Genomic DNA, 12476 nt, shown 5'->3' on the forward strand with positions numbered 1-12476 from the left:
ACATTGGTGAATGCCACAAATTCTCCTAAATCACTCGTACGCACAATTTAAGAACAAATCTGTGCGTACGAACGGTTCTTGCATGAGGCCCATTGAATCTATATTTAAAGCCTGTTCATATTAGTTGAATCTCTATTATCTTTTGTGGAGAATTTGTTTGTAACATGTGAAAACCTTCTGAATTTAAAAAAAGATGCACTTTAGAATTGCAACAATAGAGTTTATGGTTTTGTTTTTTTTTTTGGTTGAGTTTTTAACATGAGAATAAGAAAAACAAGGCAGCAACAAGAGTTAAAAAAGTAAAGCACAAAATTCTTTTTTTTCTTTTTTGTTCCTATTGAAAGGAGCTGACGCACATTTGGAATGTAGAAAAAAAGGCATTTGCTAAATAATGTTTAATATGGGAACAATTAAATGACATGACTCACTCAGCTGTGTGCACTCTGTAAACCTACATTACTAAACCAACATATTTTCAGAAATCCCTAGAGATGAGACTACAGATATCCCTAAGATGTAAAACTGCTTTGAATTCAAAGAAGAGATCCTAAATTTTCACCTCGTATTTTTTTTTTATTTATACAGCATAATAATATCTCAACATTGAATTGCAACTTCAAGCAGGGCCTTCAACAACACAGTGCAGTTTAGTTCGTTTGATTCTAAAGAGGTATTGGAAATGTTGCATGCTTTATTGGCTTATTAAAAATATTTTTTGTAATAAGGCTGGCAAAGCATGTTGAAAGTACAGTGTATGGGAGGGCTGGACATTCATTCCTGTTGCAGAGAGAGAGAAAGAGAGAGAAAAAGGGGGGAGATGGAGGAAGTATTCAAGAGGGTGGGAGGGCAGTTGACACGGCTTTTAAACCAAGGGTGATCTGCTCTGCAATTTATTTTATTCATTTGTGATCTAGTGGTAGAAACAATGCATTAAGAAGCTCAATAATATTAGTCTTGTACATTTTAAAAGGGGAAAAACAGTAACATTCTCATTAGGAATGTGGATTTAATCAGTTTTGCACAATGATATCCACTGGTTGCTCATTTTTTTCAGCAAGGTAAGATTTGATTTTACTAAACATTTTTGCAATATTTGTGATAACATTTTCGCATGTATGTTCTACTATATAAATCTTTTAGTAATACATAAATGGTCATGTTTTATTTTCAACAGCAAGTGCTATGTTTTTTTTTCATTTTAAACTTAACCCAAACCAAGATGCCTGCTTGCCAGCAGTTATACAATACAATTTATCGTGATAGAAATGAATTATATTTTATAGTATAATATTTCATTCCACCAAATTGTAATCTACCCAACATCCATCGTTGTTGCTCAGATGCTTATTCTAGTCTTCAAGTGCACAAATTGGTTGATGGGGTTAACTTTTTCCTCAGAATATATAATTAACTCATTAAATTGGAAAATGTGTTACCATAACTAATGCTATGTTAGCTAGAAATGATCGTATCAACTATCAACAATAGCTGTATTTAACCTATTATTAAAAATTATTTTAGCTTACTGCACCCAGTATTGGTAAATATGCAATGCAAAATACAGTATGTGATAATGTTTTGTAGACAAAGCTAAGAATGAGCTCTAGTAATGCTGCTAGTATATGCATATGGCTATTTGGGGGATATTTTGTTATTTTCAGTATATAACTATCAGGCTGTGCAGATGGTTTTGGGTTTATGTTTGACATAACTTCAAAGGCAAGAATCATCTCATCATGTAATTACTGATCTGTCTTTTCAAAGCATGCTAATTACAGAGATCTGAGCAGCTGCTTGTATGTTCTTACAAGTTGTCACTGTAACTTAGACATCATTTAAAGCATCATTGTCTGGTTTCTACACTGCAACAGACACTATGGTTACTTATAGATGGTGTAATTTATTTGTGCTCAGACTGGCAGTCTAAGAAGTAAAGATTATCGTATCTGGTTCATTTGTCATTTTAAAAACTGTGTTTACTAAATGCAGTTAAGGAAGATRAATGAAAATCTATTTTATTTTAAAGTGTTCTTCTCTTCCACTAACCTTATCAAAATTACATATATACATTTGGTCAATTTTTGACAACTTAATTTGAAAAATTAAAACTATCATTTGCAGTAATGGGTATTCGTCCTCTTAGATTGTTTTTCGTCATGTATAACTGTTTACTTGCTGTAACCCAGGTAATTATGTAAAGATGYATATGGATTTATTTCACCATTACTTATTAGCTTAATAATTATACTTTTATGTAATTTCTCAAGAGATGTAGCAGAAAACCTTTGTTCTATCTACCTTTTATGAATAATCATGGCTTTCTGTAGGTGCTTATTCACTTGCAGTTTTAAGATGCTGAAATTTTCTTAAGCCACTCYATGGAAGAAGCATAGAACCTGGGGTCGGTCCATGTGTCGAGACAGCTGATCACGAGCACCACTTCTTCGGAATGTTTCCCAAAGGACACAYCAGTGGACATAATGAACCCTATGCTCCAGATCAACGTCCTCTCTCAACCAAAAGGCGAGAGCTGCAAAATCAAATATCACAGRGGCAAAATGCTGGACAAAGTCTGTGCAAAAAACTTTCAAAATCCCCAGAGGATGTAGAAGGTAATCCCTCTCATCATCTAACATCAGTCSATTCAACCAGCAACAAAGCTGGCAAAGCCACAGCTAGGGACGTTGGAAGTCTTCATTGCCAAAATAAGGGTGTAACTGGGGAGAATGCCATTTCCTGCACCAAAAGTAATGCAGAGGAAGAGAAAGAGGATGAAGAGCAAGACTCTAGTAACATAGTGGAACACATCCTGAAAGAGTTAAAGGGTATCAACAAGATCCAAGAGGAAATTTCTGACCTGAGGCATTATTTAACATCAGTGCGAGGCTCGGTGGATGAAGTGTCTTGCTGTGTTGATGCAGTGCTCAGTGAAATAGGTGAGCTTTATGGTGAGGCTTCAGCTGCACCTCACCCTAGTCCAGTTTCTCAAACACCACACATCAGAAGAGGAAGCCTTGGTAGACAGAATGCCATTACATGTCTTCATGGGAAAGACYTCAGCCCATTGTTGGATTGCAGAGATTTTGGAACAGATTTAGGATTTATTTCCTCTGCYAGATCAACCAAASGTTGGCAAGGCAWTGAAACCACTCTCAGGTCAGTCAGTCAAACGGATGATGATGTGTCAGAGCAGAATTCAAACATGGCTGTGTTAAGCCAAACAAAACCTGATCTCTTCTACCTGGAGCTTCACTGTGGCCAGAATTACCAAAGCACTAGCTCWTTATCTTCATGTCGTAGTTCTGATTGTCCTGAAGCAGGCTTTCTATCTAGTGACACATGGCCTTCTGTTGGTACACTACACAGTACAGGCAGAGGTAGAGGATGGAGTGAAGAAGAGATTTCATCTTGTRCAAATAGCAGAGAAGAGTTGGAGAATGATCAAGTTTGGAAGAGGTGCACCACAGAGGAGACACAAACTAGCACAGCAGGTCATTCCTCACACACCAGCTCAGAGCACCTTTCACTGTTGTTTGGACATCAGTACAATTCTCCTTCAAGCCCTTCCACTGTGTTGAACTGGAGACGTCTCACACATGACGCAGAGGAAGAAAACATGGAGTGTGATTGTGCTGCAAAATGCCCATTTTCACKTAACTCTGGTTACCACACAATGGATGTCTGTGTAAATAACCTTGGCAGTGGGCCCGCTCATAGCCTGAACTGCTCCACTGTACTGTTGACTGACTGTGATGATGTATACCTGGAGCCACATTCCCTTGGTGATGAATGTCCATCATCTGGGGACACACTTGACCTTGGGTCTTCTGACAGTTTGGACAGGGAGTGGACAGACCACAGCATTTCCAGGGAGGATGTAGGAGAGTCATTCTCACCAGAGTCTTCTGAAATAGATTTTGACTTCATCTCCAAAACCCCCAATGAAGAATTCAATGCAACAAGTTGTAATAGTGTTGCACTTACGTTCGGGTCTGCTTTGAACGGGGCTTTGAGAAAATTGGAAGTATCTACTGCTGAGGAAGTGAAAGATAATACTGAAATGGACCGTTCTTCATCCCCAGTCAGAAAATCAAGTGAATCTAAGGAAAAGCAGACCACTGCTCACTTTGCAGAACAGAATGTGGGTTGCAAAGAAAGAAATCACATTCAGTTAGCCTCACCAAAGGAGAACAGTGCAAATGAGAATACATCATTATCCCTTCATTCATCTCCCTTCAAACCAAACCACTCTCCTTGCACCCCAGCTGAGTTTCACACAACTGAGATTTCACATGCTCATAAAGAACTGACAACTGAAGGAGAACAGTCCATCTTTGTATCAACACCAGACCACAGCCCTGCAATCCAAACCGAACATTCCCCGGGCACAGAGCTCAGCACAGATGAGACAAGGTTGAGTCCAATCAATGAAAACGATCATCTCGCAGAGGGAGAACAAAGAAAGCCAACTGATGCCAGTCACAAGGAACGTATAGCTAACTTTCAGCGCATTCTGAGGGAAAAGAGACAAACTCGACAAAGACTTTCCAGATCAACTCAAGGCTCCCAGGGTTCTCGTGGGTCCCAAGTGTCTCAGGGGTCTCAATCTCAAGACGAGTTTATTCCAGGTATTTTAAATTATTTTATTAGTTCTCAAAAATACAGAAAGAAAATGCAATGATCAATTGACACTGTGTTTGCCAAAGCATGGGTATCTGTGTAAATAAGTGTATTTTATTTGCAATAAATATATTTTGGACAGATTAAAACAATTACGTGAATTTACACTATATGATTAAAAGTGCGTCTTGTGTTTTCTTTTTTCACCAGAATATGGAGGAGAAGATAATAAGGTTAATCATTTATTATAAGCTATATGTACATTTGGCCTTTTTTGTTTTTTTTATTATCATTTTTTTATTGTGAAATAGGTGTTTTTTTTATTCCATCACTTATTGAGGTGTTTGCTTTTTAATGGAAATACTTGTTTATCTTCAAGTAGGCTACAAATAATGCAAAAATAATGCATGGATAAAATATGCACTGTTCATTTATAAATCACTTAAGACAGCCTGTGCTACACTTTGCCATCTGTTTGCAGTATCTTTATACTGTAATACGTTAGTTAAATCTTGAGTCACTTATTTACTACTCAGTTATGTATCTGCTCTGATCTTTTTCAAACATTATCAGAACTCATCTGAGTGGAATTTTAAGTATTTTTTGTCACTAAACTTTCATATGGTTGCAAATGAACAGTAATAAAAGACTTGATACATATATGTAGTCTACCAGTAAAAATGTTTTTTTTTTTTTTTTTTTTTTTTTTTTTTTCCTTAAAAAGATTTGTCCAAAAAAAAAAAATAAGAAATTAAAATTTGGATCCCTCATATTTTCTTTTCTTTTAAAGATTTTTCTTAGTTTTTTTGTCGTTCTCAGTACCATTAATTTTGTTCACCACTTTATTCAATGCATTCTTTGTCAAATATTCTGGAATTAAAAACTCAAATCAGCATTTATTTGTTTTATGTTTTTTAGCATTTTATTCCATCACATTTTTTTTATGTAAACGCATGCTCTTTTATGTCAGAGAGGTAAAACTCAACCAGTACTCACTCTCTTGCTTTTCTTTTTCTTTTTCTTTTTTTTTGTTGTTTTATTTGTGAATCTCTGATGTGTCATAAATAAAATTTTGTAGGTCCGAGATGTGGAACCCAACACTCGACAGGCCTGGGTCAAACCAGGGTAAGTTATCTACTAACGGCGACATTTTATCTGAAAGATTTAATATGCTGTGTATCTGTTATAAATTTTGAACAACTTAATTAAATGCCTAACTGTAATTCCATTGGGAATGTAATGCTGAATATTGTTTCAATGTTTAATTTCTACATATTTTATTTTGCTGCTTAGTAGTGGATCTGGTCTGTATGGAATCGACAGCATGCCAGACCTGCGTAAAAAGAAGCCCATCCCCTTGGTCAGCGATGTGGTCAGTACAAATCTCATACCAATAATCTGCACATTGTCATCTTGTGAGTTTTGTACTGTCTTATGTKTGCACATCTCTTTCTATTTATTAAACCACTACAGAATTTACAGTTATGCTTTTATCTTTAAGATAAATTTGGGATGAGATTGTTATCAGTCCGATATTGAATTAGAATGCTAATTTCTCTCTCCCTCCTCTCCTAAACCTGAAACTATTTCCCACAACTCTCTTGAATGCATTCACTCTTCTTGGTCAGGCTATGGTAAGTTATAGATTGCAGTTGCCATTCCCTTTTCCCACTGAAGTGCAAAATATCAAGTAGGGTAACTTAAACAGTAGTTGCAACTAACATGTATGTCTGAGGCATGGTTATCTGTTTGAATGCACAAATCAYATTCAATACATGAAAAAAATGCATGCATTATTTTGATTTGGGTGTTCATTCTACCTACTTGATATTACTTTTAAAATTTATAATAATCTAATCTTTCCCTCACCTTTTGGTTTTATGTTTTTACCCATTGTTACTAAAGAAAAACCTTATGTCTAATTTAAGAGTAAAGCACTAACAGTGTCCTGTACTGTTTTGGACTACAGTTGTCTAATTTTGTCATATTGCTTTTCTGCTTCTTAAAACTAACAGTACTCACTTGGGTTTTCAGATCATCTTTAACAAGTTCACTAACAAGAAACCCAAACTATGCTAACCTTACTCAGAACTTTTTTAACCATTTTTACCATCTACTGTTGTTGCAATATTATGGTGGTGCTCCTGGTTTTGGGTAGGCTATAATTTGCATATGGAATGCAAATTTAGGCAAATTGTTCTTGTTTTTTCCTGCTCAGTCCCTTGTGCAAGCCAGAAAGGCAGGGATTGCCTCTGCTATGGCTGCTCGGTCCTCATTCAAGGATGAGGAGATGGTAAGTRCAACTTTTAAAGTATTAAATGTTTTTAGAGAATGTTTTAGTTCCTATTGAATGAATCAAATCTAAAAAGAATTATTTGTTTTGARGAAAGTTTTTCTAAACTGAATCAGCAACTTCATGCACTTGTAAACATTTATTTTTTTTCTTTCGTAGAAAAACCATGTGTACAAGAAGACCCTGCAGGCTCTCATCTACCCAATATCCTGCACTACACCACATAACTTTGAGGTGTGGACAGCAACCACACCTACATACTGCTATGAGTGTGAAGGACTGCTATGGGGAATTGCTCGCCAAGGCATGCGTTGTTCTGAGTGTGGGGTCAAATGCCATGAGAAGTGCCAAGAGCTACTAAATGCTGACTGTTTACAACGTAAGTAGCGTTCAGAATATAATGTGAGGTTGGCAGGATTGCATTAATAGTTTACTAAAAATTGTTTTCAATTTTTTTTTACCCAACCTAATAAATATGAGAAACTTAAATCTTTTTTGTCAACTGATTTGTGGCCAAAATAAGTATATTTTCAGTCAGTTGTGTCACATGTTTAGGCGCCGCGGAAAAAAGCTCTAAGCATGGAGCTGAAGATCGCACTCAGAATATTATCATGGCCATGAAGGACAGAATGAAAATCAGGGAACGGAACAAACCAGAGATATTTGAGCTGATCAGAGAAGTGTTCACTGTCAGTAAAGCCATTCACGCACAGCAGATGAAGACCATCAAACAAAGTGTGTTGGATGGTACCTCGAAGTGGTCAGCAAAGATCACCATCACAGGTATTCCGCTGATCAAAACGTATACAAATTTTAAAAAGYATACCTCATTTTCACTCCTTGCCCTTATGTCTTGTACAGTTTTACATATTGCTGCTATGGTTCATGGTCATTCCTTATGTATTTGTGTTTTATCACTGTTTCAGTTGTTTGTGCACAAGGACTTCAGGCGAAAGACAAGACTGGATCCAGTGATCCATATGTGACTGTTCAGGTTGGCAAGACTAAGAAGAGAACCAAAACTATTTATGGGAACCTTAACCCTGTTTGGGAAGAAAAGTTCCACTTGTAAGAGATTTTTTCCCTTTTCTTTAGAAAATGTATAACATTTTGTTTAAAGAAATAAAACAACTTTTTTTATTCTCTCATTTCTTGTTTTTTTTTTTGTTAGTGAGTGCCACAATTCTTCAGATAGAATCAAAGTGCGTGTTTGGGATGAAGATGATGACATCAAGTCCAGAGTAAAACAACGACTGAAGAGAGAGTCTGATGATTTCTTGGGTCAAAGTATCATCGAAGTTCGAACGTTGAGTGGAGAAATGGACGTCTGGTACAACCTGGGTCAGTGTGATTGATCTACAGTATGTCTTCTTTTCAAGGGTGTAATTTTAAGTCTACCGTTGCGGGGTTAAACTCTCTGCCTGTTAATTTATTACATTATTATTATTATTATTATTATTATTATTATTATTATTATTATTATTATTATTATATTGATTGGATCAAAACATTGTGAGGGTCATAAAACCCCTGCAAATTATACATATGCTTGGTTTTGCAATTAGGGTGCARGCAAGTTTGTTGTTAGTTTAAAATTATGTACATGTACATTTTGCAGCTCTAACTTTAAATCTGTGGCATATGCATTTACAATACAAAAAACAGCAATCATGTGCGTAGAAGTAAATGTCTTGGATGGGAAGTTGCTTTGTTATTGGCAAACCTATTGCTTTCACTCAAATGCAAATTCCTAGCCTTGACAATATGCTTTTTTTCTGCAAGAAAGATAGTATACAGTATAACAAGAATATACATATTTTTAAAGGCTGGTGGAGATATTACTCCAAGAAATGCTGTATAAAGATGGGGTCTMTTGCATGTTTTACTTTAGCTACTTTCTGAAATGACTCCTCTGCCTGCAGGCAAATCCTTGGCAATGATCTGGATATTATTGGCTTGTTTCATTCATTTCACACCTGTTTGTTTTCTTCTTCCATTTTGGTGCCATATGTTTTTGTTGCAAATTCAAATCATTGAGGCTGTTGTTGGACCTCATTGGTCATGTCTTTTTCCCTGTAGCGAGTATTTTTTTTTTTCCATGGAAGAGGATTTTTCCTAAGGCTTGTATTAGTTTAAATAACAATATACTTGCTTTTCTACTAGTGTACTTTATTAAATTGTAAATTGCTCCTATCATAGAGCTGAGTTGCCTTAATAAGATTTTTCCTATAAAACTTTTTTTMTACTGGATTATATGATCTGTTCACTTTCAGTTTTATCCTGCAAACATTTAAAAAGTTGAGTGTTTATAAAACAGTCTTGCAAAACGCACAGCTCAATTTATTTAGTTTCTTCTGTCTGTCTTATTCCAGGCACTTTTCCTGCTTAGCTCCTCCTTAAGTTGTTTTAATCCTGATRCAAGATTATCAAGTGGCAGCTCTTCAGTCGGAAATTGACCGTTTGGTCGACATGCCCAAATTACACTTAATGATGCCCTCTGTCAAGGCTAATAGTAGGGCTGAGCCACCAAGCCCACCACCTCCAGAGAAGCTCCACTTCAAATGCATTTGGCAGTCTGGCACAGATCCGCACAGCCTACTGCCATTGTCTTGCTCACTATCAGCTGCAGGACTTCTATTAACACAGCCGGCTCTGCACTGCCATCAKGCTGTAGAAACAAAATCCCCTACAATAGAACTGCCATGTTAGGAACCTGCAATTAGTGTTGTGATAACAGATTTAGTTTAACGTGCGTACAAGGATTTGGATCTGAGTTATGAATTGAGAAGGTGCAAGTGTGAATGCATGTGTCTGATTGATAATATTTGCGTGGAATTACAGAAAAGCGGACAGACAAGTCAGCAGTGTCGGGTGCCATACGCCTCCAAATCAATGTGGAGATCAAAGGAGAGGAGAAAGTGGCTGCTTATCACGTGCAATACACCTGTCTGCATGAGGTAGACTGAGTGTAAAATGCACTACCTTACACATTTCACATATCGGATCTATAAAGCTGCTGTCATTTTTCCAGTTTGGTCTCTTCTGTTGCAACGATTCAATGTCAGTTCATTAATATCAGAATCAATATGTCCATTGCAGAACCTCTTCCACTATTCAACTGATGTGCTCGGTCAAGGTGTGGTAAAAATCCCAGAAGCTCGTGGAGATGATTCATGGAAAGTCTACTATGATGATGTGGCACAGGAAATAGTTGATGAGTTTGCCATGCGTTATGGGATTGAGTCCATTTACCAGGCCATGACGTAAGTCTCACATATTACAGATAAAGGGATTGTCTCTATAATGGTCTCCCAATCTGTTAGTGTGTATAATCTCTACCTCTGTCATTTTRAAGTCATGATGTGTGCTCAGGTACATTATTTAGACACATCATTCACAATAAGCACACTTCAGTGAGCTATTCTCCAGCCGGAATTACCTAATAGATAAAGGGTAAATGTAGATGCCATACCTGGTAGGACTTATTGGGCTGAAATAAGACAGTTGAAAGGGTGCAGGCTTACCTTATTGATACACTTCGAAGAGTTACTTAAAAACCTATTATATGTAATATATGTAAATGCAGACAGATATAAATATGTGACGAGATATGCTGGCAGTGTCTTCACCAAGCTCCGATTGTGCCTTTATTTTCAGGCACTTTGCCTGCTTGTCAACTAAGTACATGTGCCCGGGAGTTCCTGCCGTGATGAGCAGCCTGCTGGCTAACATCAATGCCTTCTACGCCCACACAACTGCATCCACCAATGTGTCCGCCTCTGACCGCTTTGCTGCATCTAATTTTGGGGTTTGTACAGCTGTAACACATATACAAAAACAACACTTTTATTTCTATCACTGTCCAGTCATTGTAATTCTGCAAGAGAGTTCACAGGTTCACATATTTTTTTCTTTCTTTCATATACAGAAAGAACGCTTTGTCAAGCTTTTAGACCAGCTACACAACTCCTTGCGGATTGACCTTTCTACATATCGAGTAAGAGTCTGAAAATAACTCATGCCAAATCTTGTCACAGTTTTATGCTAACCTATTTCCTTGGATAAAATTATTCACTGCAATAAAATAACTTTCTCTTTTTTGTCATTTTTATGGTGGATTGCATCCATTGTGTTGCATTACTGCTTCCTTGCGATTGAATGCCTACATTCCTGAAAAGGAAGTTTCACAGATGTGAAATGTAAACCTGTCAACATATGTTTGATCACTCTGTGGCTTTCTCAAGGACCAGGATGTGTGACACAAAAAATGAATAATAGAACTGAAAGTGAAAGCAGTGAAACAGAATTTTTATTACAACAAAATAGTTTTAAAGCAACTTTATTCAGATTCAAACCTCAGTTTCAATTTAGTGAAATTCAATTTCAAAGTAATGCATTTACTGTAATTCCAATGCATGGGAATTCCCTGTCAGAAAGTGGGAGAGTTCAGAATTCAAGACTTATCCACAATTCAATAGTCACTAAAACTCTTACTTTTAATAGTATTTCTGTATTGCATATTTCTCATTTAGTCAGTTTTACATGTAGTACTTTTCAATTTACAAAAAGATGAGTTAAAATACTGTTTCTATGCAGGAAATACCACATAGAGCTTGTTTTTTAATTTGTTAGCAGTGCTCAGCTGTAGCAATGAGACGAAGAAAGTTAATTACAACTGGCCTTTGAGGGCCACCATAAAGCAAATGTGGCCCTCAGTAAAAATTTATTTGACACCCCTGCATTAAGTCATAAACATTATTTAAATTGGATTTATAGAAAGAGTAAACCGTTTCTTTTTCATCCGTAGAACCACTTTCCTGCCAGCAACAAAGACCGCCTGCAAGATTTGAAATCTACGGTGGACCTTCTGACCAGTATCACCTTTTTCAGGATGAAGGCAATGGAATTTTCATGCTTTGTATTTGTCTTTGTTCTAAATGATCTTAGTTGTATATTTCACACAAATATATCTATTGTAAAACAATAATTGCTTATGATATGATGTAATTTACTGTTGAAGCTAAGAAATACTGTAGGCATTGATCAATTCTGTATTTGGCACTTCAAAAATATAAATTTGATGACATTTCCACTCAACAGTTTTGTTCAGTGTTGGTATCTCCATGTGGTGTTCAGGTCCAGGAGTTACAGTCTCCACCCAGAGCCAGCCAGGTTGTGAGGGACTGCGTCAAGGCCTGTTTCAACTCTACATACGACTACATCTTCAATAACTGCCATGAGCTGTACAGCAGACAGTATCACCCTGCAGAAACGGTGGGTTAATACAACTGCTTTRTTATTTTCTTCTAAATCGTATACATGTTCAGAAACTAATGAGGATAGATTGGAATGAATTGATATATAGACATTAAMATCAACTCCCTCTGCACTGTTTTATCTAGAACAAGGAGGAGTTGCCTCTGGAGGAGCAGGGTCCAAGCATCAAGAACTTGGACTTCTGGCCCAAGCTCATCATGCTTATTGTCTCCATCATAGAAGAAGACAGGAACTCCTACACACCTGTGCTCAATCAGTTAGTCAATCCACCTGAGAAAAAAAAAGC

General features: G+C 36.7%; 1 protein-coding gene across 13 annotated transcripts in view; it reads left to right on the plus strand.

Moving 5' to 3' along the window:
• Positions 1 to 12476, plus strand: part of unc13bb (unc-13 homolog Bb (C. elegans)) — a 64761-nt gene that overhangs the window by 39129 nt on the left and 13156 nt on the right. For 9 of the 13 annotated variants that reach the window (XM_014002486.1, XM_014002490.1, XM_014002488.1 and 6 more), the window contains 15 exons: positions 5699 to 5745; positions 5914 to 5992; positions 6249 to 6254; positions 6839 to 6913; positions 7073 to 7292; positions 7469 to 7696; positions 7840 to 7981; positions 8085 to 8254; positions 9755 to 9870; positions 10013 to 10176; positions 10571 to 10721; positions 10842 to 10910; positions 11721 to 11810; positions 12050 to 12187; positions 12316 to 12446. In XM_014002486.1, the coding sequence (XP_013857940.1) occupies positions 5699 to 5745; positions 5914 to 5992; positions 6249 to 6254; positions 6839 to 6913; positions 7073 to 7292; positions 7469 to 7696; positions 7840 to 7981; positions 8085 to 8254; positions 9755 to 9870; positions 10013 to 10176; positions 10571 to 10721; positions 10842 to 10910; positions 11721 to 11810; positions 12050 to 12187; positions 12316 to 12446 (1826 nt within the window). Of the gene's footprint in view, positions 1 to 2376; positions 4629 to 4830; positions 4854 to 5698; positions 5746 to 5913; positions 5993 to 6248; positions 6255 to 6838; positions 6914 to 7072; positions 7293 to 7468; positions 7697 to 7839; positions 7982 to 8084; positions 8255 to 9754; positions 9871 to 10012; positions 10177 to 10570; positions 10722 to 10841; positions 10911 to 11720; positions 11811 to 12049; positions 12188 to 12315; positions 12447 to 12476 lie in introns of those variants that run through there. The other 4 variants (XM_014002487.1, XM_014002493.1, XM_014002498.1 and 1 more) reach the window with 2 other exon arrangements.

This window comes from Austrofundulus limnaeus, unplaced genomic scaffold, assembly GCF_001266775.1.
Source record: "Austrofundulus limnaeus strain Quisiro unplaced genomic scaffold, Austrofundulus_limnaeus-1.0 Scaffold13, whole genome shotgun sequence".
Lineage (NCBI taxonomy): Eukaryota > Metazoa > Chordata > Actinopteri > Cyprinodontiformes > Rivulidae > Austrofundulus > Austrofundulus limnaeus.